The 26,087-nt window shown below is 45.6% G+C and overlaps 1 protein-coding gene across 1 annotated transcript in view; it reads left to right on the forward strand.

Moving 5' to 3' along the window:
- The first annotated feature begins 4,537 nt into the window (after nucleotides 1-4,537).
- The window catches only part of NGEF (neuronal guanine nucleotide exchange factor), a 92,480-nt gene continuing 70,930 nt past the window's right edge, over nucleotides 4,538-26,087 (forward strand). Inside the window, exons 1-3 of the mRNA XM_070468458.1 lie at nucleotides 4,538-4,641; nucleotides 8,385-8,721; nucleotides 12,910-13,024. Of these exons, the coding sequence (XP_070324559.1) occupies nucleotides 8,463-8,721; nucleotides 12,910-13,024 (374 nt within the window). The 5' untranslated portion in view covers nucleotides 4,538-4,641; nucleotides 8,385-8,462. The remainder of the gene's footprint in view (nucleotides 4,642-8,384; nucleotides 8,722-12,909; nucleotides 13,025-26,087) is intronic.

Here is a 26,087-nt window from a genome sequence, read left to right on the forward strand (position 1 = left end):
CTTCTCTTGTTGTGGAGCAAGGGCTCTAGAGCATGGGCTTCGGTGGTTGTAGCATGCTGGCCCAGTAGTTGCAGCTCAAAGGCTCTAGGGCTCTGGTTCATTAGTTGTGGCACAAGGGTTTAGTTGCCCCTCAGCATGAGTGATCTTCCTGAACCAGGGATCAAACCAGTGTTCCCTGCATTTGCAGGTAGATTCTTATGCTCTGTACCACCAGGGACGTCCTTCCTCTTGTTCTATACAGGTAGGATGCAGGGGGGAGGCATACCTCTTTCAGTAATCCCTCATGGTGGCTGGTTGGCTGATGCAAGCTGCAGCAGAAATTTCAATAGAACTAAACCCTGTTTAGCCTTAGCAGCAATCCCAGAACAGGAAGAAAGATCCTGCTCTACACCCTGTGATGGTTCCTTCACCTTGTTTAATGCTTCTCCTCTGTATGCATGCACACGTGCTTGCTCAGTCGCTTCAGTCATGTCCAGCTCTTTGCAACCCTATGGACCATAGCTCACCAGACTCCCCTGTCCATGGGATTCTCCAGGCAAGAATACTGGAGCAGGTTGCCATACCCTCCTCCAGGGAATCTTCCCAACCCAAGGATTAAACCTGCATCTCTTATGTCTCCTGCATTGGTGGGTGGGTTCTTTACCACTAGCGCCACCTGGGAAGCCCCACTAAAGTGCAAGGGCCTCCAAATATTGAACTCCTAACTATTGTACTTGAAGCTCTTTGGTTCCTTAAGGAACTGCTTTAGAAATTCCATTGTCTGCAACTTTTCTGTAAATCTAAAGTAAAAGGTTTATTTTTTTTTAACTTCCATTACCTGTTTCTCTAGCCTCCTATGTCCCTACCATAACCTGCAGGAGACACCTGGAGTCCTTTCATCTGACCTTTTCCTTCCTTCTTTGCCCACAGTGACATAGCTCCATGGTGCTTTGAACTCTGCTCCTTATGCTTGTCACTAACCCTTTTTTTGCGAGCAAGTATATTTGGTTTGGTTTTTTAGCCTCTGACTTTCTCCTCCCTCATGTTGCAGATTATATGTAATGTGGATGGATGGGTGGATAGATAGATAGCTCTTACAGAAAAACCTAAATGAACTTTTTGGCCAACCCATCTATATAGGTAGACAGATGGATGGGTAGGTAGGCAGACAGATGGGTGGATGGATAGATAGGCAGATGGATAAATGGATGGATAACTAGATGGATGGATGGATAGGTTGGTGGAAGGATAGATGGATGGATGGATAGATGGATGGATGGATAGATAGGTAGATGGATGGATGGATAGATAGGTAGATGGATGGATGGATAGATAGATAGATGATGGAAAGCTAGGTAATGAATGGATAGATGGATAGAGAGTTGCATTCATATCGATGTCCCACCATTCTCTGGCATTTAAGTACTGTCCTGTGAAAAAGAAATGCCTTTACCCTCTCTATATGGCATCTAAGTACTGTCCTGTGAAAAAGAAATGACTTTACCCTCTCTATACCACTGTCTAGGTCCCAGTTCAATTTTAAAATTAATTCCACTAATTTCTGTTGCATTTTTGGGGAAAGCAGTGCTGTTCACACTTGATCTATCACCATCCATTTTATCCTGCACATGAATCTTGTCCCTGTATCTAACCCACTTCTGTCTTGTGTGTGTGTCCCGGGCTGCTAGGATACAGTGCTGAAGGAGGCTCACTGGGAAGCGTGTGGTCCCAGAGGAATGCAGCAGCCTCATGGCCTTGAGAACATTCCTTATCTCCCTGTGTTCTATTGTTCTCACCTCTAAAGAGACAGTTGTTTGGATTAGAAACTGTTATTGTTAAGTCAGTGTTCAAGGAATTGTCACTGTGATTTGTATTCAGCCTTCCAGGGTACTCTGGTAGGCTCAGCGCCAGTCACAAAGGACCATTTTCAAGTCCAGCTTCCTGCCAAATGTGTCTTCTCTTTGATCTCAGACCTAATGTCTCCTTCAAGCTCCTGCTTTCTTTCCCAGTGTATCAACTTTAACAACCTACAAGGAGAATCAAGGTTCATCTCTCCTTTTCTCCCTCAAGCCAAAAGCAAGTCAACAAATCCAGTTTAGAAGCTCTGCCTTCCATCATCCCCAGGCTCCTCCCTGGCTTCCTCCAGGCCTCTGCACAACTTGCTCTAGAGAGGCCTCCCAACTGAACCCGAGTCTCACCCCCTACCCCGCTGTGCCTGTCCCCTTCCCCCTCCCTCTCTGCTCCCTCATTTCTATACACTCAACTTTCCAATTCACAGTGGTCTGGGTCTTACAAGGACTCCCCCACCCCCTGAAGCCAAGCCAGCCCCCCAGCATGGCCCCAGCACAGCCGGAGCTTCACCCCACGTGCCGAGCCTGTGGGTGCCTGAACCTTGCCCCCAGTTCCCCTTCTCCCGCTGCCTTTCTGATCTGGCCCGTTCCCCACTTTCTGGATGTCCATTTCAGATTCTCCGAGGCTCCTGTTCTCTTTGGGTCTCCCATTCCCTTCCTCTCCTCTGTTCCCACTGAGAACACCAAGACATTCCCAGCAGCATCTCCTCCAGGCGCAGGGGCAGCAGCGGTATCCCCTGCAGTCAGCTGCTTTTCCAGTTTCTGCAGCTGGCACATGTTACACGTGTGATTCTCGCAGTGAAGGTCATCTTCATGGTAGAGCAGCTCCCGGGGCAGCTTTCCTCCACACTGAGGCTTTCCTCCAAACCAGAGAGTTCAGGCTTTCTCGTCTGGTGTGCCCAGAATCTTCCTCACTAGCTTTCCTTCTTTGTTCCAGGGGAAGGAAAGAAAGAGAGAGACAAAGAGAGAAGGAAAGAAAGGGAGAAAGAGAGAAAGAAAGAAACAAAGAAGGAAGAAGGAAAGAAAAGAAAAGTCTTTGTCGTTTATAGCTGAAGGCAAACTCTGTTGCTTACCTGGGAGGAGTCTTAGGTACCAATTCAGTTCTAGGACAGGAATGAAATGATGCAGGTGAGCTGGCTTGAGCCAGCCTGTCTCCCCCCTTAGAGTCTCAACTTGCCTGCCCCTGAGTCAGTGCACTCAGGCCCTTCCTGCTGTCATGTCAAGTCACAGCTAAGGGCCTTCATTCTCCCACCCCTTTCAAGTCACAATCCCCCAGCCCCGCAGCCCCCTACCTGGATAGCTGACACATCCCAGGGTCACAGTGCCCTGGAGCCTCCCTGGAGATGAAGGCAGTCTTCAGTGTGGTCCTGTTGAGCCTTTTCCCCAAATGTCCCTGCCTGAAGCTGCCTGCTGAGCCCCTGCTTGGCTGAGCCCGAGCCCAAGGCTCTGGCCCCAGGCACTGACCGTGAGCTGCCGTCCAGGATGTTCATGAGGAAGAAGCTCCCTGACTCAGGCCTCCCTGTGACCTGTTCACCACAACCCTTCCCAGCAAAGCAGCTTCCACTGTTCCTGTTCGTCGCTGCCTCCCTTACCTGTAGTCTTTACTCCCTCCTGTAGCCCCCGTTAGCTACAGGAAGGCATGGCCAGGTCTTACTGGGCCACCCCAGCACCTAGAAGGCCCGTTCAGAGCAGGTGCCCTGGGCTCTCATCTAGAGCCCACATGTGCTTCATCCCCTGGCCCCTGGAGGACCCTTCCTCCACATCCTCTTGTTCTCCACCACCCCTCCACCCTAACACTTCTTTCCCTTGTGAGAGGCAGAAGGGGACATCGAAGGGACAGCACCTGCTTCAGTCCCCTCCCCCTCCAGACCTCTCCTCCTCTTCCCTCCCCAGCCCTGCTGTCCAGCAGGACTTCTGTCTTCTACTTCCGACCAGCGGCAGCGCCTCCCAGACCTGCCCAAAGCGAAGGGCAGCGTGGGCCCCGCTCACTCCCACATCTGTCAAGGATGCTGTGGTTTTGCTCAAGGCTGATCCTCAGACTCACAGCATTGGCATCCTGAGCCCCGCCCTGGACCTCCTGAGTCAGAATCTGCCTCTTTAGAGCCCCCGCACATGAACGCCTGAGACGCCCTGGTCTAGGGGATGCATATTCTAGAGCCCACCATGGCATCATAGGCCCCCCCTCTGGCAGCTGGCTTGCATGGCCACAGCTGGGCTTGTGGTCAGCTCACCCACTCCCCTCTTCATCACCTACTCCCATGAGTCCTGACGTCCCAGGCAACTGACTCATGCAGGGAGGCCCCCTGGCTCTCAGCCCAGTGCCCGGAGGTCTATTGGTTGCTCTTGGCTCATGTATCAGCGGCCACACAGCTAGCAAGGAGAGAGGACCCGCCTTCACTAACCCAGGCCAGCCTTCAGCCAGTCCTTACAACAGCATCTTCTGACCCCATCACAGTTTTCCCCAACAAAGTCAGACAGATGTGGGGTGATCCTTGCTGTACCACTTACCAGCTGTGCAATCCTGGGCAACTGACCAAAGCCGTCTCACTTGCAGCTTCCTTATGTATGAAATGATGCTAATGATCACCTCCACCTCGCAGAAGGAACTCAACCATTCGTCCGTTGCTGTAAGCAGCACATGTTTAGAGCGTGCGATTGTGTGCCGGGCACCAGGAACAGCAGTAAACACAACAGACCGAGTCCTGCCCGTCTGGAGCTTCTTAAGGAGGGAGTGTGGGCTGACACGGAACAGATATGTGTATGCTGTGCCAGCAGGTGCCAGACGTGGACGACGTGGCACCAATGCTTATGAGTGAGTAAGCGAATGAATGAATGGATGCTATGCAGTTTTGCCATAAGGGTTCCCTTCCAATCACAAAGCCACGCCCCCACACTTCCACACTGAAGCCACACGGAACAGGAAGATATGGGGCTTAAAGCTACTGGGAGTTTAAGAAAAATCAGCGAAGACAGGGGAGGGCTGTCAGGCTTTCCAGCAGTTAATGGATATGGAAGAAGTGTAGCGATTATAAAAACATTGCAAAGCTAGAACACATCTGCCTGAAATAGGCAGTAATTGAGGTGGAATCAGAATTGATTTTTCTAGTTTCCACAAATTATGTGTTTGCATGTGTACGTGTGTGTCTGTGGTATCTTAAGGATGGAATATGTTTTTCAGGCTTTCAGAGCTCCCTCATTTAAACATAATGATAGGGACATTTGGGAACATTCTCCAGGGTTCCTGTCACTGTGAAATTCTCTCTGAGGGCTCTCTCAGTCTCCCTGGATCACAGAATTTGAAATCTGGCTAAAGTGAAAGTGAAAGTCTTAGTCACTCAGTCATGTCTGCCGACCCCATGGACTCTAGTCTATCAGGCTCCTCTGTCTATGGCATTCTTCAGGCAAGAATACTAGGGTGGGTTGCCATTCCTGTCTCCAGGGGATCTTCCCAACCCAGGGATCAAATCTGGCTCTCCTGCATTGCAGGCAGATTCTTAACTATCTGAGTCACCAAGGAAACCCTGAGGCTTGGCTAAGGAGCCCCCAAGAACATCCACCCAACCCCATGTTTCCTGGACAGGAAACTGAGGCCCTGACTTGCCCCGTGTAAGTAAGTGACTATAAGCAGCAGGAAATGGAGGTTCAAACCTAAGTCCCCTGACTCCCAGCAGAGAGCCCTTCACCATATATTGTGTTGGCTTCCATGAATTCATAACACTGGTGATTGTTACTGATAGAACTGGGCTGCGTGGCGAATGCACCACACCAGCCAAAGGAAGCCAGATGCCAAAGGCTGCAGTTCCATCAACACAATAGTCATGAAAAGGCCAACTAGGGGAAGAGATACAGGTCAGTGGTCTCTGGGGCCAGGGGCAGGGGAGGGGCTGACTATAGTGGCGCACAAGGGAATTTCAGAGTGATTGAATGTCCTGTGTCTCCACTGTGGTTACATGAACTGTCTGCATTTGTCAAAACTCAGAACCACAGAGTTAACAAAGACACATTCTACTGCATAGAAAGTATACCTTAATTTTTTTTGAACAGCCTAAAATAATGGGGCTTCACTGGTGGCTCAGATGGTAAAGAATCTGCCTGCAGTGCAGGAAACCCAGCTTCAATCCCTGGGTTGGAAAGATCCCCTGGAGGAGGGAATGGCAACCCACTCCAGTATTCTTACCTGGAGAATCTCATGAACAGAGGAGTCTGGCAGGCTACAGTCCACGGGATCACACAGAGTCGTACACGACTGAGCGACTTTTTCACTTTCAAAATAATAGTGGTGGTGATAACAATAATAATAATAACCTTGAAGTCCAAAGGGCTGCCACGCAGTAGGAGCCTGTGAGGTGCCCCACGGTCAGAGTAGGAGATGCTATGAAACCAAGCCCAAGCTGGCTTCTATCCCACTCCACACCAGCCTGCCCAGTCACTCCAACCCACCATGGCCACTGGGATGGTCCCCTCCCTGCTCCTCTCAGGACCATCTTGAGTCGCAGATCCTGTCATTCCTCTCACACACCTTCCCCACCCTCGCCCCACCTGCCACACCTGGGTGATACACCTGTGTGATGCCTTCCAGCCCAGCCTGCCCAGAGCTTCCAGGATCCCACTACCTCCTCCCTCACAGTCCTCAAGAATGCGGTAGAAATTCCACAACACAGTTCAGAGACCTCCTCAGACTGGCCCCAGCACATTCTTCACTCCTGTACTACCTGCCCACAGGATGCCTGCCCACTGACTGCCCCCTGATCAATTCTAAGCTGAGAATAGCCTCAGGATGGAAGTGTTGAGGCCCAGATCAGGGGCATAGGGCAGAGTCACTGAGTCCTGAAGTCCCAACAGTCTCGTCTGGACACCTCCAGTGACCCAGGAATTCACGGCCACCTTCAGACTGCTCTGAAATCTACAGCCGAAGTCTGTCCTTGCCTGTGGTCCTCATTCCAACCCCTCCTGTCCCAGGCCCCAGAGGGCATAGCTGTAACGACCTTGTCCTGGGTTGGGAAGATCCCTTGGAGAAGGAAATGGCAGCCCTCTCCGGTATTCTTGCCTGGAGAATCCCATGGACAGAGGTGCCTGGTGGGCTATATGGTCCATAGGGTTGCGAGAGTCGGACACGACTTAGTGACTAAACCACACTTGCTGACTCAGGTTAAACCTGCTTTCAGTGAAAATCGCCCAAGCTGCCCACCAGCTGTGGGTTCCTTGCTGCGTCTGTAATAAACGATGCCCTCCCAGGAACTCCTAGGAGGGGCATCCTATTAATTGTCCGGTACCTAAATGTGACCTCTTAGCCACTGCTCTCTCCTCTCTGGTTACCTGAAATTGCAGCCAGGGACTTCCCCGGTGGCTCAGTGATAAATAACCTGCCTGCAGGAGACACAGGTTCGATCCTTGGTCTGGGAAGATCCCAGACGCCGCAGAGCAACTAAGCCCAGAAGCCACAAGTACTGAGCCTGACTCTAGAGCCTGTGTTTGACAAGAGAAGCCACTGCAGTGAGAAGCCTGGCACCGTAATGAAGAGTGCCCCCCCCACTCACCACAACTAGAGAAAGCCCACACGCGGCAAACAACCAAGACCCAGCACCATCAATAATAAGTAAACATATTTTTTCTTTAATGCAGCCGGATTCTCCAAGGGATGCCTGGCTTAGTCAGCAGGACAGCACCTGTCCGATCGCTCCCATGGTGCACACCCGGCATTTATGGATCAGAAACCTGGATGCTGGGACCATGGGGGTCTTGCTGGGGCTGCAAGTGAAGGAGCTCCTGCTGCCCCCAACTGAGCTTCCTTAGTTCAGCATCTCATCTTAACACTTGTCAGTCTCTAACACCATAGTGCTCGGGTCTCTGGGCTGATTCTTCTTGTGTGTGTGTGTGCACTCGCTCAGTCGTGTCCGACTGTTTGTGACCCCGTGAACTGTAGCCCGCCAGGCTCCTCCGCCCATGGGATTCTCCAGGCAAGAATACTGGCGTGGGTTGCCATTTCCTCCGAGGGGGTAACCATGGGATCGGGGAGGGCTTCTGCTTCCCGCAGCTGCTGGACTACCTCATCTTATCAGAGAGGCCACTAAACCACCAACCTGACTTGGCTCCCAGTAGACAGCAAGAGGTTTGCTCTTGCAGGGTTCAGACTTCCCATCTCTAAATTTACTGTCTCGGGACCTGTCACTCACTGACAGCCCTTCCTATTCTTCCCACAGCTCTTTCTTTTTTGGGTCCATACATCTTCCTTTCCTCCCCGCATCATTTTTGCTACCCTGTCTTGAATTATTCAGCAAATGTTTACTTGCAAGTTAGCTCCACAAGCCACTTTCAGCATTTTCCCCATAAGTGCAGCTTCTGAGTAGAATTAACAAACTTCAATTATAAAATGAGACATGAATGCATTTAAATTGCCGTGGTTAAACTGTAATTTTCGTCGACAAAGATGTGGTTCGCCAGGATGCACAGATTATTGCAAATTTCATCAAATCTGAATGGGAACAGAATTCCATGTTCTGCATAGCAACTTTAGCCTGATGACCCTGACAGAAAACTGATCTCTTTATCTTCTAGAGCACTCAAAACCAGGGACGTTGGAGAAAGGGTACTGATCTCTAGTCATCCTGCCAAGAAATAATCAGACGTGTGTCAATGGAGACCAGGGACTCTGAGGACTCAGAGAAGCTGCAGAAGAAATCAGTGAGTGGTTCATGGGAGGTTGATGAGCTGGCCAGTGTGAGACCTGAGGTCCTCTCAGAAGCAAGAATGCCCCATGCCGACCAGGAGACGCAAGACAAAGCATCCCATACCAACACAATCCAGAGAAACTCCATCTTCAATCGAGCCATGAGACTCCGAAGCAGAGGCAAAGCCAGAGGCACTTCTGAGGGGAACGCCGGCCAACCAGCAGGTCAGTACCAGGCATGGCAGTCACAGCTGCTGGTTAATATCCAGCTGGAGTCAACAGGGCTGAAAGGTCCCTATTAAATGAAAGGAGATGAAAGGCGTCGAGAATGATCAAGGACAGGTCCAATAAGGTGGAATTTTCTGAAGCCATTATCCAAAGAATTCAAATTCCCCCAATACGATGATGCAGATACTACAGGAGGAAGTGTTGACCCAAATGATCCAATAGGACTGGCTTCTATTTAAAATAGATGTCTTGTTCCAGGGCTCAGTACACCCCTGGATTCCATGCCTTCTAGGAGGGAGGCTTGGTGCTGTGTGTATGGATGTCTGGGAACATGAGTTTCTTGGGTGGTCAGAGTCTATCCTGTTCTCTCTCCATCGCCATGATAGCCAGAGTTTCTTTTGCCCTGAAAATATGTGAGATTAATACCTTGGGATTAATGCTGGGAAAGATTGAGGGCAGGAGAAGAAGGTGGCAACAGAGGACCAGATGGTTGGATGGCATCACCGACTCAATGGACATAAGTTTGAGCAAACTCCAGGAGATAGTGAAGGACAGAGAAGCCTGGTGTGCTGCCATCCCTGGGGCCGCAAAGAGTTGGACACGACAGTGGCTGAACAACAACAATACCTTGGGAATAGCTTTACAGCAGGATCCCCCCCTTTTTTTTTTTGGCCTCACTGCATGGCAAATGGGATCCTAGTTCCATGAGTTCCCAGAGCAGGGATCCAACCTGAGCCCCCCTGCATTGGAAGCGTGGGGTCTTAATCACTGAACCCAAAGGGAAGTCCCTTTCCCTTAATCTTTTAAACCAGTTCCTAGCACATTTTATCTAGCATATTCAAAGCATATTTGAAAGCGTATTTGTTCAAAGCATATTTGTTGAGCAGAACAAATCCATAAACACTTACAAACGTGGTTTGTCAGATCAGCCCCACTCTGCCGGTGGCTGGCCTAGGGGCTGAGAGGACAGCATGCTGGGGTTGTAGGGAGGGTGACAGGTTCTTAGCCTCTGGGGGACAGACAGCACGCTGCCCTGTGTGCGCTGGGGAGGCCTTAACTGGTTCAAAAACTTGCACTAAACACTGTTGAGTAGCCTTCTGCCACGTGTCAAACCACCCTTAAAACACAGAGACAGAATTAATGATGTTTATTATTTCTCTTGATTCTGGGGGTTGATTGGATGGCTCCTGGCTCCTGGCTCCGGGCCACGTTGTCTGACCTCTGCAGTGGACTGGTGGCTCAGCTGGGGTTGGAAGGTCAAGGACAGCCTCTCGGGCCACTGGTGAGCTGGTTGGTCCCGAAGGGCCTCAGCTGGGACTGTCTGTCTCCGCTCCCCGTGGTAGCTCGGCCTCCAGCAGCCTAGCTCGGGCTTGCCCACCAGGCGGCAGGGTTCCCAGAGAGCAGGAGCAGAAGCCCCCAGGCCTTGAGTCCCAGGCCCAGAGCCCGCACAGTCACTTCTACCACAGTCTATTGGCCCACACAGTTCACAAGGCCAGTCCGGAAGAAAGCAGATGGAGAAACTGACTCCACTGCTTGATGGAAGGAGCAGCAAAGGAAGTGTGGTGGTCTGCCATCGACCACAAACACAGAACCGTGTGTTGAGTGGCCTGCGAAGCAAGAGAAACACAGTGATGGGGAGACCATAGCCATGGGAGCCGGGTGGCTGCTACACTATGTTACTCTCTTAACTTCTGCATACGCTTGAAAATTTCCATAAGAGTTAAAAGCAGGGACTTCCCTGGTGGTCCCGTGGTTAAGAATTTGCCGTGCAGTGTGGGGGGTATGGGAACATAGTTAGGGAACTAAGATCGCACATGCCACGGAGCTACTGAGCCTGCATGCCACAACCAGAGAATCCATGCGCTGCAACGAGGACACTGCATGCTGCAACTAAGATCCAGTGCAGCCACAGAAATAAATAAAAAATTTTTTAAAAAGAATTAAAAGCACATACTCACACACAAAGAAGTGGGAGTCTCTGCTCTTTGAGAAAAACCACAATGCTGTAATGATGTCATTTTATTGCAAGCAATGCATCAAGAGAGGTAAAGGCAAAGAACTAGACCCTTCCCGTAGAGTTAGGAATGATCCCCACAAAGATGATATTTTAGGTGAGCTTTGAGGGTTGCATTAGGACATGGCCAGAAACAATAGCAGCTAACTTGGTTGAGCACTTGTAGGTACTCAGTGGCTGAGGTAGACAGGCATTTCAATGCGGTTCCTACCATACCCATTTTACAGATTAAAAAAAAAAATAACAGACCCAGAGAGATTGAGTCAGTTATCCCAGATCATGCAGCTAGTGAACGATATGGCTTGAACCAGAGTTCACATTCTTCCGGTTCCAGAGTCTGGGCAGAGAAGAGGGTTAGAGAGGCTCTGTCCAACAGAAACACAGTGAAAGGCACATAAGTCACTTAAATTTTTGTAACATTAAGAAGTAAAGAAATGAGTAAAATTGATTTTAACAATGCATTTTATTTAACCCAATGCATCTAAAATACCATCACTTTATCATGTAGTCAATAATCAATACAAAAATTACTAATGAGATATTTTATATTCCTTTTTTTTTCACTGTTGTGAAAATCTGTTGAGCATTTTATTCTTACAGTCTCTCTCAATTTGCATACTAAATTTTCACGGGAAATTCTCGATCTGTATTTAGATTTCATAAAAGGCACAGTTAAAGAGTCGTTTACAGCCAGAAAAGTTATTAAATGTACAGCCAGAAGTTAAAGTAGAGATAATCCTCAAATTACTCCAAATATCCTCAAAAGTTTTCCAATAATGAAATTGACTCTCTTTTTACATTTAAATTTAAATTAGCTTAATTTTTTTTTTAATGAAGAATTTACTTCTTTAGTCACACAGGCCACATTTCAAGCGTGTAATGGCCCCACGGAGTTATCAGCTACCCCACTGGGGACTTACAGGGTTAGAGCGTGGCGAGCAGGAAAGAGCAGATACAGATACAGCTGGTCAGGGCGGGGGTCTTCCCGAGCAGGAGGAAAGGTGGGTGTGGGACTGTGTCTGAGATGAGGCTGGAGGGGAAATGGGATTGACGATGGGGGAATCCACCCGGCAATTCAGGAGACATAAGAGACGTGGGTTCGATCCCTGGGTCGGGAAGATCCCCTGGAAGAGGGCATGGCAACCCACTCCAGTATTCTTGCCTGGAGAATCCCATGGACAGTGGAGGCTGGCGGGCTACTGTCCATAGGGTCACAAAGACTTGGACACAACTGAAAGGACTTAGCATGCTTGGGCCTCAAGTTTGTGGCTTCCAAGCCGAACGGAAGCTGCTGACACCAGTGTAGACACAGGGACCACGGCACACCCTCCCGCAACCAAAGACACCATTTACGTTCAGACTGTAAATACTCTCATTAAACTCACAGTTTTATTTGTAGAGTGACTCCCTCATTTCGCTTCCTTGAAGCTAACTCTCAAGAGAGCCCAGCATCCCCTGATCCAGGGTCCGAGGAGAAAACACTCTTCTGCTAAGGAGCGAACAGAACAGGCCACCCAGCACCAGGTTTCTCCGTTCTACCCCCTGACAAGGAAGGGAGCTGGTGCTCTGAGTCAGCGGTTTGTGATCTGGGTCTGGAAGGGGAAGACAGTCTCCGTTTCATTTGCTGAGAGGTATCCATTCAAAGTCATAGTAGAACATTAACTGACAACCTCACCTTGGCTGATCTGACACTCTAGGGGAGGTGATTTATTACTTAACATCTATTAGGACTCAGACATTGTAAAGTCAGATGTTAAACAACTGGTAAATTGCAAAGGATTTTGTCCAGTAGGAAAGATAACACCAGTGGTTATGGTTCTATTGTCCTCTGAGACATTAACCAGGTTTGTATCCAAGTTTTCAGGCTCATTCATGATTTTCTTTTTTCAACTGTGCGTGCACGGATGGATGGATGGATGGATGGATAGATGGATATATGCATGGCTATGAAATTTCTTGTACCGTAAGTATGATTTTCGTAGTGAAGGCATTTCAGGTCATTTAATAGAGCACAAAGAGTGGCAATTTCCCCTTCAAGGGCTTGAGGGGAAGGGCATCCTTTTCACTCCACTTCCTTCCCCTCTCAGGGTGACAGCTGTTACAGTCTCTTAGAATTGCCTGAAAAGGGGAGATACACGTTTCTAACTCCCTACGTTTCTCACACATCACAGATCCACTGGAAAATGAGAACTCTGTCAATGAACCCCCGACCTTGAATTTGCCGCAGAGCAGAAAGCATCTCTGGAGGATACCAACCCAGACAGATCCAGGAGCCAATAGAATAAGGTAAGGGACAGCAAATCCCAAGGGGCTGGTTCATGAAACAGTGTAACAGGGTTCGATCTGCAAAGTCTTGGCAGAGCTACGGGAGTGTCTTCTTGTGTTTGAAAAATAACACAAGTGTTTTTGTTGTTCATATTTTTTAAAACTCTACAATTTCCTTAAAAAATAAAAAGCTCCACTGTTACTCTATCACAAAATTAGGAAACTTTAGATACTAAATACAAGAAAACTCACTGCATCACCACCACCAGAGGCTTTTCTGTGTTGCAGCTCTTTCAAGTCTTTTTTTCTATGTCTTAAGCATGCTATCTCTTCATAAATTTGGATCTTATATACATGGCATCTTGAAATGTACTTAACAATATAGGCACACCTTGGAGATATTGAGGGTTTGGTTCTGGATCATCATAATAAAGTGAATGTTATAGAAGAGCAAGCCGCATGAATTTTTTGGTTTCCCAATGCATATAAAATTTATGTTTACACTACACTGTGGTCTACACTGTGGTCAATACTACTCTTGTGCAATAGTAGTATGTCTAGAAAACTGTACAATCTTCAACTTAAAAATACTTTATTTCTAAAAAATCCTAATCGTCATCTCACAACACAAGGTTGCCACAAACCTTCAATTTGTAAAAGAAAAAAAAAACCTTTCCAATATCTATGAAGCACAATAAAGCAGAGGGAAATAAGACAAAGCATCTCTGAATGTCATATTACTAAATATTTTTCTACACCATGATTTAAAGGCTATAAAATAATCTATGATATGATTGGATTGTTATTAATTAATCATGCTCCTGTTGTTTGGATGTTTGGATATTATATCAGTTGGAACTGAATTTAGCGTCTTGTAACCAAAAAACCCAAATAGTACAGCCTAACAAGGCAGAGGTTTATTTTGCTCTTGTGTGAAAGAAGTCTGGAGAGTTGTGACAGCAACTTCTCATGCCATTAAGGACCCAGGTTCCTTCTAGCTTTTCCTCCACCATCTGTCAAAATGACTATCAGATCTCCAGCCATCACAGCCACAGTTTAGATGGAGGGAAGGAGAAAAGCAGAGGATAGGCGGGCACATGCCAGCCGAGTCTGCTCTCCTTTAAGGAGATTTCCTGAAGCTTACTTAACAACTGGTGGCCAAATTGGGTCAAAAAGTCAGTCACATGGCCACCTCTACCTGCAAGGAAGCTGAAAAATGTATGTTGTTTTTAAATCAGGTCTATTTCTGTCCCCAGTAAATTGGTTCCACAGGAAAGAAGAAAGGAAAATGGATACAGCGAAGCAATAGCAATTTCTGATCTGGAGGAAGTTTACATTTTTGCTATGTAAATATATATATATGTGTGTGTGTGTATTTGCTTATTTCTTTATTTGACTGTGCCAGGTCTCAGCTGAGGCACACAGGATCTATGATCTTCACTGAGGCATGTGGATCTTTGAGCTGTGGCATGAGAACTCTTAGTTGCAGTAAGTGGGACCTCGTTCCCCGATCAGGGATGGAATCCAGCCCCTGCATTGGGAGCACAGAGTCCTAGCCCCTGGACCACCAGGGAGGTCCTAGTGGGCTTCATTTTCGCTATTTTGTAAGCTACACTATGATAAATATGATTGTGACAAAATCCTGAGGCCAATCCCTCATTATTGCATTAAGTTAATTCCTGGAAACTTCCCACTCTACAAATTCCTGGATGGTTATGAGAAATCGTGTTTCCATATCTGCCCTTGAGAAGCATGGACTGGACCATCTGTCCCACCAGGAGGTGGTGAGGCACCCTTCGCTTCCTGATGTTGCTTTCCCCACAGGGCCTTGATTTATATAGAGATATAGTAACAAGGACCTAATTTACTTACATGTAAGTGTATATTACATATAATTCCTAGCAGAAAGAAATGAAAAAAGGCAAAATGGTTATTGGAGGAGGCCTTACAAATAGCTGAGAAGAGAAGCTAAAGGCAAAGGAGCAAAGGAAAGATATACCCATCTGAATGCAGAGTTCTGAAGAAGAGCAAGGAGAGATAAGAAAGCCTTCCTCAGTGATCAATGCAAAGAAATAGAGGAAAACAACAGAATGGGAAAGACTAGAGATCTCTTCAAGAAAATTAGAGATACCAAGGGAACATTTCATGCAAAGATGGGCGTAATAAAGGACAGAAATGGTATGGACCTAACAGAAGCAGAAGATATTAAGAAAAGGTGGCAAGAATACCCAGAACTATACAAAAAAGATATGCAAGGCCCAGATAACCACAATGGTGTGATCACTCACCTAGAACCAGACATCCTGGAGTGCAAAGTCAAGCGGGCCTTAGGAAGCATCGCTATGAACAAAGCTAGTGGAGGTGATGGAATTCCAGCTGAGCTCTTTCAAATCCTAAAAGGTGATGCTGTGAATGTGCTGCACTCAATATGCCAGCAAATTTGGAAAATTCAGCAGTGGCCACAGAACTGGAAAAGTTCAGTTTTTGTTCCAATCCCAAAGAAAGGCAATGCCAAAGAATGTTCAAACTACCACACAATTGCACTCATCTCAGTTCAGTTCAGTTCAGTCACTCAGTCATGTCTGATTCTTTGCAACCCCACACACTAGCAAAGTAATGCTCAAAATTCTTGAAGCCAGGCTTCAACAGTACATGAACTGAGAACTTCCAGATGTTTAAGCTGGATTTAGAAAAGGCAGAGGAACCAGAGATCAAATTGCCAACATTCGTTGGATCATCCAAAAAGCAAAAGAGTTCCAGAAATACATCTACTTCTGCTTTATTGACTATGTCAAAGGCTTTGACTGTGTGGATCACAACACACTGTGAAAAATTCTTCAAAAGATGGAAGTACCAGACCACCTGACCTGCCTGCTGAGAAATCTGTATGCAGGTCAAGAAGCAACAGTTAGAACTGGACATGAACCAACAGACTGGTTCCAAATTTTGCAAGGAATACTTCAAGGCTGAATATTGTCACCGTGCTTATTTACTTATATGCAGAGTACATCATGAGAAGCACTGGGCTGGATGAAGCAAAAGCTGGAATCAAGATTGGCAGGAGGAATATCAATAACCTCAGATATGCAATGATACCACCCTTATGGCAGAAGTGAAGAACTGAAGAGCCTCTTGATGAAAGTGAAAAAGGAGAGTGAAAAAGCTGGCTTACAACTCAGCATTCAAAAAACGAAGATCATAGCATCTGGTCCCTTCATGGCAAATAGATGGGGAAACAATGGAAACAGTGACAGACTGTATTTTCTTGGACTCCAAAACCACTGCAGATGGTGACTGCAGCCATGAAATTAAAAGACGCTTACTCCTTGGAGGAAAAGCTATGACCAAAAAGACAGCATATTAAAAAGCAGAGACATTACTTTGTCAACAAAGGTCCATCCAGTCAAAGCTATGATTTTTCCAGTAGTCATGTATGGATGTGAGAGTCTGACCATAAAGAAAGCTGAGCGCCGAAGAATTGATTCCTTTGAACTGTGGTGTTGGAGAAGACTCTTGAGAGTCCCTTGGACTGCAAGGAGATCCAACCAGTCCATCCTAAAGGAAATCAGTCCTGAATATTCACTGGAAGGACTAGTGCTGAAGGTGAAGCTCCAATACTTTGGCCACCTGATGCTAAGAACTAACTTACTGGAAAAGACCTTGATGCTGGGAAAGATTGAAGGTGGAAAGAGAAGGGGAAGACAGAGGATGAGTTGGTTGTATGGCATCACTGACTCGATGGACATGAGTTTGAGCAAGCTCCGGGATCTCGTGATGGACAGGGAGGCCTGGCGTGTTGCAGACCGTGGGGTCACAAAGAGTCGGACACAACTGAGCAACCAAACTGAACTGAATTATATATTAGGAGCAACTGCTTCCTGTTGTCTCTGATAAATCTCAGGAGCCAAGTACAACATCATCAGCATCCAACCACCTACACAGGACACTCCAAGAGACAATGGGATTGCCCACGTCACGGGCTCGACAGGGGGGATTCAGGACACTGGCTCTTCCCCAGTTATCACATAAATGCTTTTCATGTCTTAACATTCAATTTTTAAAAAGAGGGTAGAGATGAGAGTAACTGCCAGGTTTTGTTTGGAGGGAATTGTCGGGGTGCCCTCAATTGTCCATTTGTCCCTATGGGAGGCTGCTCCTTGAGTCTGTCCAGGTCAGACAGACACAGAAACAGAACCAACAGGATATGGAGAGAGAGACAGAAAGAGAGAGCTTGAGAGAGATTTATTTTAAGGAACTGGCTCCCACAATTGTGGAAGCTTGCTGAGTGGAAAATCTGCAGGGCGGGCCAGCAGTTGGGGATTACCGCTGTCATTTGAGCCCATGGGCCATCTGCTGGCACAATTCCTTTTCGCTTGGGTGAGGCTAGTCTTTTTTCTATTAAGAACTTCAACAGTTTGGATGAGGAGACATATTCACATTAAGGAGGGTCATCTGCTTAACTCAGTCTGCTGAGTTAAGTGTTACTCTCATCCTGAAAGCACCTTCTTGGAAGAAGAGCTCTGACCAACCTATACAGCATGTTAAAAAGCACAGACATCACTTTGCCAACGAAGGTCCATAGAGTCAAAGGTATGGTTTTTCCAGTAGTCATGTATGGATGTGAAAATTGGACCATAAAGAAAGCTGAGTGCCAAAGAATTGATGCTTTTGAACTGTTATGTTGGAGAAGACTCTTGAGAGTCCCTTGGACAACAAGGAGTCAAGCCAGTAAATCCTAAGGAAATCAGTCCTGAATATTCATTGAAAGGACTGATGCTGAAGCTTAAGCTCCAATTCCTTGGCCACTTGATGTGAAGTACTGACTCATAATAAAAGACCCTGATGCTGGGAAAGATTGAAGGCAGGAGGAAAAGGGGACAACAGAGGATGAGATGGTTGGATGGCATCAGTGACTCAATGGAAATGAGTTTCAGCAAGCTCCAGTAATAGGTGATGGACAGGGAAGCCTGGCATGCTATAGTTCATAGGGTTGCAGAGTCGGACATGACTGAGCAAATGAACTGAACTGAAGTGAAAAAACACCTTCACAGAAACATCCAGAATAATGTTTGACTAAATATCTAGGCACCGTGTCCCAGGAAAGTTGATACATCAAATTAATTAACACACCTCTCACTTTGACCCTGGTGAGGGGGGCTTTAAGAGGTTGGGGGGGAGAGGGGTCTTAGATATCTCAAACATGGGAGATACAAGGTGTGAAACATCTAGAGGTGAGCTGGCTGGCAGCCTGCATGGGAGGTGAAGGGAGAGGGCTGGGTAGGGGTTGAGGGTTATCTACACCAAAGGCAAGGCAGAGGTGTGTGTTTTCTTAGAATCAAGTGTGGATCCCAAGGAAAGGACCCACCTCTGAACCACTTTGAAAAGGACTTCACCCAAAAGGCTGCCTGTTAGGGTCCAGTGGATCTTGGCAGGAAGCGGCTATAGAAATTTGGAGAGTCATGAGTGACCAGCTTGAGAGCTTTGTGCGTGCCCAAGAACTGCAGTCAGAGACACGCCCCCCCCCAAACATGGCATGTCTGAGGAGCCCCCAAAAGCTTTGGAGACCCAAAATGCAGTTAGGGGGATGGAGAGAAGACAGCATGAAGCAGAGGTTTCACAGGAGGCCTGGATGGCCAGAAGGAGTTGGAGTTCTGAAAGAGCTTCCAGATGCACTTTTTATACCCAGCGAAAGAAGCCATTTGTTTATAAGCCAAGAGTGACCAGAAAAGCTTTGCACGTGGTCTGCCTGAAATTTCACCCAAGGCTGGGCAGGCAGTTCCAACCCACAGAGCCGGCTGAAGTGGGGAGTCAGGGGGGAGATGAGAGCCCTTCCTGTCTGCTTCCCAGTGAGTCCAGCTTGGCCCACAGAGGTCACCTGTGTTCCTTCTGTCTCGGGCTTCATGGGGACAGAGGTTTTGGAGAGTGTATCTAGGTCAGTCTCAGAAGCCCCACTGTGACCCTTGTTTCTGTTATGTTTTCTGAGTTGGATTTCTATGGCCAGGCAGGTCATCATGTACGTGCAATGGAAAAGTTTTCTAGACAAAAAGTTCCTGATGGGCTGTCAGGCTTCCACAGCTCTGAGTTGCCACTTTAATGTAGAGTTCAAGGTACGAATTCCTCCTGGGAAGCAGTACCACCCAGCAGCTGAGCAGCCACCTCGTCAACATTTGCTTGACATGCGATGTCTGGGGTGCATTCTGCGTGCTGTCCATCCTCGCTCCCTCTTCATTTCACTAGCGCCTTGGCATCAGATGCTCAGATCTTTATTACTTTATAAAGTAATTTGATCTCTGCCCTCCCCCTTATCTTTGTCCCTAACTTTGTATACTGTGTCCTTCATATAAAGTGCCATGTTTGACTCTAAGCATCTCTTGTTCAGTTTCCATGGTCACTTTCCCAATGCTATTAACCATCCATTCCTGTTAAATTCCAAAGTCCCCTTTGCTCTAAGAAAGAAAAATAATCTCTGACTCTTTGGTAATTTGTGCATGTAAATGCAAGCTTCTGATCTAAATTTGAACCCCTTCAAAAATTTTTTTAAAAAACAGAACTCTACAATGTACAAAGACTGGAAGCAATTGAAGAAGGACTCAAATGTTATCTCATGCTGGGCCCCAAATATTTCAGCTCTCTTTTTTGTAATTGCCATTATAGTAAATGCTTTCATAAAGGCATCTTTAATAGTACTTATTAAAAGAAATTTTACATTACAACAAAATATACAAATCTTGGGTATACAGCTTGATGAATGTATCAGCTTGGGCTGCCATAACAAAATACCATGTATTGGGTACTTAGATCACAGAAATTGGTTTCTCACATTTCTGGAGGCAGAAGTCCTGGATCAGGGCACCAGTATGGTCGGGTTCTTGGAGGACTCTCTTCCTGGCTTGCAGACAGCTGCCTTCTTGCTGTGTCCTCACATGGTGGGAGGGAGAAGTGAGTTCTGGTCTTTTCCTCTTCATGGGGGCCCCACCTTCCCAAAGATGCCCTCTCCAAATACCATCACACTGGGAGTCAGGGCTTCAACATAAAAATTTGAGGCAGAAGTGGTGGATTACAATTCAGTCCATAGCCATGAATGTTTACATATATATACACCCACTTCACCATGAACCAGGCCAAGATCTAGAACATTAGGCATGACGCTAAGACCCTTTTCCTGTTAATAACCATCCCTCTTAGTCAGAAACATCTGGTTTCCAGCACCATTAGATTAATTTTGCTGGTTCCTGAACTTCATAAGGATAGGATCATACAGTATATCATCATGATGTCTCTCTCACTTGGCTCAACATATTTGAGATTCATATTCATGTGTGTGTTTGTGTATAAGACTGTTCTTTTTGCAGAGAATTATTACCACAATTTGTTTATCCATCATTCTGTTAATGAATATTTGGAGTGTTTCTAATTTTTGACTATTACAAAGTTGCTATAAATGTTCCTAGAAATGTCTTTTTATGGATATATGTACTCATTTCTCCAGAGTGTGTCCCCAGAAGTGGAAGTGTTGGGTCTTAGGATAGGTGTTAATATGTGTTAACATTAATGTTGGTGCCTCAGACAGTAAAGAATCTGCCTGCAGGAATCTCTGCAGGAGACCCGGGTTTGATCTCTGGGTCAGGAAGATCCCCTAGAGACAAGAATGGCTACCCACTCCAGTATTATTGCCTGGAGAATCCCATGGACAGAGTAGCTGGGCAGGGTAGAGTCCATGGGGTCAAAAAGAATCAGACACGACTGAGCGACTAAGCATGCACACAACATTAATAGTTGATGTTATTAGAAACAGCTGAGTAATTTTTCAAAATGATTGATTATTTTATATTCCTATAAGCAAGATATCAAAGTTCTGGCTGCTCTAGAGTCTCACCAGTGCTTGGAAATGTGTCTTTGTAACTGTATCCACTCTAATACATTGTGGTTTCTCACTGTGGTTTTAAGTTTTATTTCCCCTGATGACTCATGATGTTGTATGTTTGTTGGCCATTCATGTGTCTTCTTATGTGAAGTTCTTGTTCAAGTCTTTTGCCCATTTATTATTATTATTTCTTAAATTTGTTGGATACTTTATAAATCTTGACCACAAGCCCTTGATCAGATAAATGAATTGCAAATACATTCTACTGGTCTGTGGCTTGTCTTTTAATTGTACTGTGTTTTAAAGAGCAGAAATTGACAACAACTGACTTATCATTTTTTTTCTTTTATTGTTTGTCCTTTTCCATTATGAGAAAGATTTGAGTACTTCAAAGATACTCTCCTATACTTTTCTTATGGATTTTTTATACTTTTAACTTTCACATTTAGGTCTATGGTCCATATGGATATCCAGTTGCTCTGGCATCATTTATTAAAAAGAACTCCTGGCTCTCCCAATGAACTGCTTTGGTGTTTTGTCTGGTTTTGATTTTGCTTTTCCAAAAATCCACTGACTGTGGACACATGGATCTTCTCTGGACTTTTATTCTGTCTCATTGATCTAATTGTCTTTCCTTATGCCAATATTACACTGTCTTAGATACTGTAGCTTTATGATAAGTTTTAAAATCTGGTAGAGTAAACCCTCCTACTTTATTCTTTTTTAAGATTGTCTTGGCTATTTTAAGTTGTTCACATTTCCATATAAATTTTAGAATCAGTTCATCAATTTATCTTCTGAAAACAGTCTGCTAGGATTTTGGTTAAGATTACATTAACTCTATAGATAAAGTTGGAGATTATTGACACCTGAAGACTGAACAATTTAAGGTACCAATCGATGAATATGTCCTAATTTTCCATTTATTTAGGTACTCCTTAGGTTAATCCAGGACTTCTCTCATAGCTCCGTTGGTAAAGAATCTGCCTACAATGCAAGAGACTCTGGTTCGATTTCTGGGTCAGGAAGATCCTCTGGAGAAGGGATAGGCTACCCACTCCAGTATTCTTGGGCTTCACTTGTGGCTCAGCTGGTAAAGAATGCGCCTGCAAACCCGGGTTTAATCCCTGGGTTGGGAAGATCCCCTGGAGAAGGGAAAGGCTACCCACTCCAGTATTCTGGCCTGGAGAATCCCATGGACTGTGTAGTCCACAAGGTCAAAACGAGCTGGATACAACTGAGCGACTTTCACTTTCACTTTTCATTCTTAAATTAATCCAGCAATGGCTTTATAGTTTACTATAGAAGATTTTTACATACTTTATTTTTATTTGTTTCTATGTATTGATTGAATCATTTTGATCCTATTTTAAATGCTTGTGTTTTTTAATTTAATTTTTCAATTGTTTTAGTAGTATACATAAATGTAATTAATTTCTGAGTGTTCACTCAGTATCCTGTGACCTTGATTAAGGCCACATGTAGCTCTGTTGTATATTCCTTCAGATTCTCCGTGCACTCAATCCTGCCTTCTGTGAATAAAGACAGTTTTAATTGTTTCTTTCCAATCATCATGCTTTCTATTTGTTTTTTCATGTCTTATTACACTTGTGAGGAATTCCACTGTGATATTGAAAGAAGTGGTGAGAGTAGGAATCCTTGTCTCATTCTTTGGTCACAGTTGCTTTGATTGCAAAGATTAGAGCCACACAAATTTGTTCAAGTGAAAGGGGCACATGGTAAGGATGCTGGAATCTCAAAGAATCCAAGTAAAAGAGGTGAAACCCAACTGTATTGGAAGGGAAATGCCATCAGGAGAGCCACTTCCTCCTTTGCTCAGGGTCCATGGGACCTCCTGCTTTCTGCTCTTTGGACTGCTTTATTCTCCTGCTTGCTCCTCAGACCATCTTCTCTTGCTTGTCACCTTGCGTATGACCCAGAATGGCAGCCATAGCGGATATGACCTTTCAACTTGGCTCTCCACAGCCAATGGGGAATTTTGGATCTCTAAAAAAGAATTTCGAAGGAAAAGAATCTGATTAGCCATTCTTGGGTCAGGGGTTTAGCTTTGGGCCAATCAGCTTAAAAAAAAAAAAAAAAGAGGCAGGATTAACGAGGTCATTCCCACTGCAGAGGGACCTATGTTGGGGAGACTCTTTGGGAAGCATGTGAAGGAGAGCCGGGCACCCAAAACACGTCTCACGTGGTTACAGTCTGGGTCTCCCATACGAGGGAATGCCAACGGGGACTTGGCTGAGGTGAGAAGTGGAAGAATGGAAATTAGAGCAGTAGGGCTGAAAGCTAGATGAGAGGACTAATGTCTTCTGAGACTCAGATGGCCAAGGAACCAGTCCTCCATGTGCTAGAAGTATGTTCTTACTGGTCAGTGCCTGTCCCCAGAGGTCCTAGAATTGTCCACGGCTCACCCAACGGTGTCTGCAAGTCCTCTTCCATAGGGCCACAGGTAGGGGTATTGGTGGGCAGTGCAGCGGGAGGGGAACACCATTAGTGTAGACAGATGTGCTAGAAACAGGAATACTGGAAAGGAACTAATCTCTGTTGAGGATTTTTATGAGTACTATCACTTTAAAGTCTCTTATGTTATTCCCATTTCACAGATCAGAAAACTAAGACTCAAAGTTAGTAACTAGCCTGAGGTTGCACAGCTAGTAAGACAGCCACACCATCAATCCAGAGGCTTAGACTCCACACCCCACATTCTCCCACCCGCCTAGGCTGCCCCAATGGAGGTATTGCAGGATAAACTTGGCTGTGCAAAGGAGGGTGTTACTGTTGAAATGCCCACAGTGGGCAAAGCCCTAAGGTACCCCCAGTCCATCACCAGATTGGTCCCTTAGGAGTCCTCTTAAGTCAAGATGTTGTAAGTTGGGTCTTTACTATAGATGCACTGTCTCAGAAATCACTTCATATCACAAAATCACCAAATTGATAAATATAGATGCACACATATGAGAAAAGGATAGAATGCAAACATGTGCTTTTTATGAATTGACATTTCTATATAAAATTAAACTACATTATAAAATTTCACATAGGGTAATTTTTCTGCATGAACTGGGCAGGCTGATGCTTCTTAAAATATTTGTCCACTGACCTTCCCAGTGAAGATGTGTTTGTCTATTCCTGGCAATGACCTGAGGGAACTGCAGAAGTTTCTAATTGTTCTAAGGATGGTCAGCCTGCATTAAGCATTAGATTCACCCCAGGGCTTACACTCAGGGGGCAGCCAAGGACATCCTCAGTAAGTGTTAACAGCTCTGCTCTAGTTGGTCCAGCCAAACCTTCCTAATTATTAAATATTGTGACAAGTTTCCCTGGATCCAGCTCCAGAATGATCACTGCATGAAATCCCTCACTGCCATTAAAGACTCATGAATGAAAAGACACATGTACCCCAGCGTCCACTGCAGCACTATTTACAGTAGCCAGAACATGGAAACAACCTAGATGTCCACCAACAGATGAATGGATAAAGATATACACATACACAATGGAATATTATTCAGCCATGAAAAGAACGAATTTGGGTCAGTTGTAGTGAGGTGAATGAGCCTAGAGCCTGTTATACAGAGTGAAGTAAATCAGAAAGAGAAATACAAATGTCATATGCTAATGCATGTATATGGAATCTAGAAAAATGTTACGGATGAACCTATTTGCAGGGAAGGAATGGAGATGCAGATGCAGAGAATGGACGAGAGAAGGAGAGGGTGGGATAAATGGAGAACGTAGTCTGGATATGTACACACTATCACGTGTAAAATAACCAGCTGGTGGGAAGTTGCTATGTAACACAGGGAGTCCATACGGGTGCTCTGAGATGACCTAGAAGGCTGGGAGGTGGGAGGGAAGGGAGGCTCAAGAGGGAGGTGATATATGTATATTTATGGCTGATTCGCATTGCTTTATGGCAGAAACCAAGGCAACATTGTAAAGCAATTTCCCTCCAATTAAAAAATAAATAAATAAGATTTTTTAATCAGTAGGGAAAGAAAAAGAAAAGGCTCATGAGTCTTTGAATGCTTACATGAGACAAGGACCAGTTTCCATATAGGGAACTGTACACATTTCCATGGAAATACAGAAGTTCCATGTATTGTAACCCTGGGGCAGCTTGTCAGATGTTCATAAATGCTAGTTCAGGTTGTCACTAGCAGAGTCTCACAGTCTTTACAATCTGTAAACCCAAGAAACAATTGCCGAGTCATTGCAGGTTGGGGGGCTGCCTCTTTGATTCAAGGAAGCCGTTTTAGGGTTTGCCATTAGTCAATCATTTGTGACAATACAGATCTGAAGAAACGCAGCCTGACTCTAATCAGCCTCCAGAGCTACCAATTTAGAAGAAACACAGGAGACAGAGAAGCCAGTGAAACACACTGCAGTCACAATCAACAGAATCCAGGCAGGACGGATGACCCAATTTCTCAACCAAGTACAAGCAGAAGACAAAAGTGAGGTAGTGATCCAAAGGTTTTCAGGCAACATCAACCAACTGCAATGTGTAAACCTTACTTGAATCCTGTTTCAAACAAACACTTTTCCCCTTTTCTTGTGGGAAAGTTTCAAAGACAATCGAGAATTTGAACTCAGATCGGATGTTTGATGATGCTGTGTGTGCTGTCACTCAGGCATGTCTGACTCTTTGCCACCCTGTGGATTGCAGCCCACCAGGCTCCTCTGTCCATGGGATTCTCCAGGCAAGAGTACTGGAGTGGGTTGCCATTTCCTCTTCCAGGGGATCTTCCCCACCCAGGGACTGAACCTGAGTCTCCCGTGTCTCCTGAATTATAGGCAGATTCTTTACCTGCTGAGCCATGGAAGAAGCCCCTTGATGATGCTAAGAAATTACAAATTTTTTAAGGCATGTTAAAGGTACGAGGGCTATTTTTAAAGTACTTTTCTTTAAGAGATACACTCTGAAAGATTTTGGATGAAATGATAAGATGTCTGGGACTTGCTTCAAAATCATGCAGGCCCAGGAAGGCGTGGGGAGGAATAAAGATGGAAGAAGATAAGACTCATGGATTTAACAACTGCTGAGCTGGTGAGGGGAGTTCATTATACTTTCCTGTCTACTTTAGTATATGTTTGAAATTTTCCATAATAAAAAGCTGGCTTTTATTATATTTTTGAGAGCTTATTTTTAAAATAAATAAATAAAAAGGGTTTCCAGATGTTCAAGCTGGATTTAGAAAAGGC

The sequence above is a fragment of the Odocoileus virginianus genome, chromosome 5, assembly GCF_023699985.2.
Source record: "Odocoileus virginianus isolate 20LAN1187 ecotype Illinois chromosome 5, Ovbor_1.2, whole genome shotgun sequence".
Taxonomy (NCBI): Eukaryota; Metazoa; Chordata; class Mammalia; order Artiodactyla; family Cervidae; genus Odocoileus; species Odocoileus virginianus.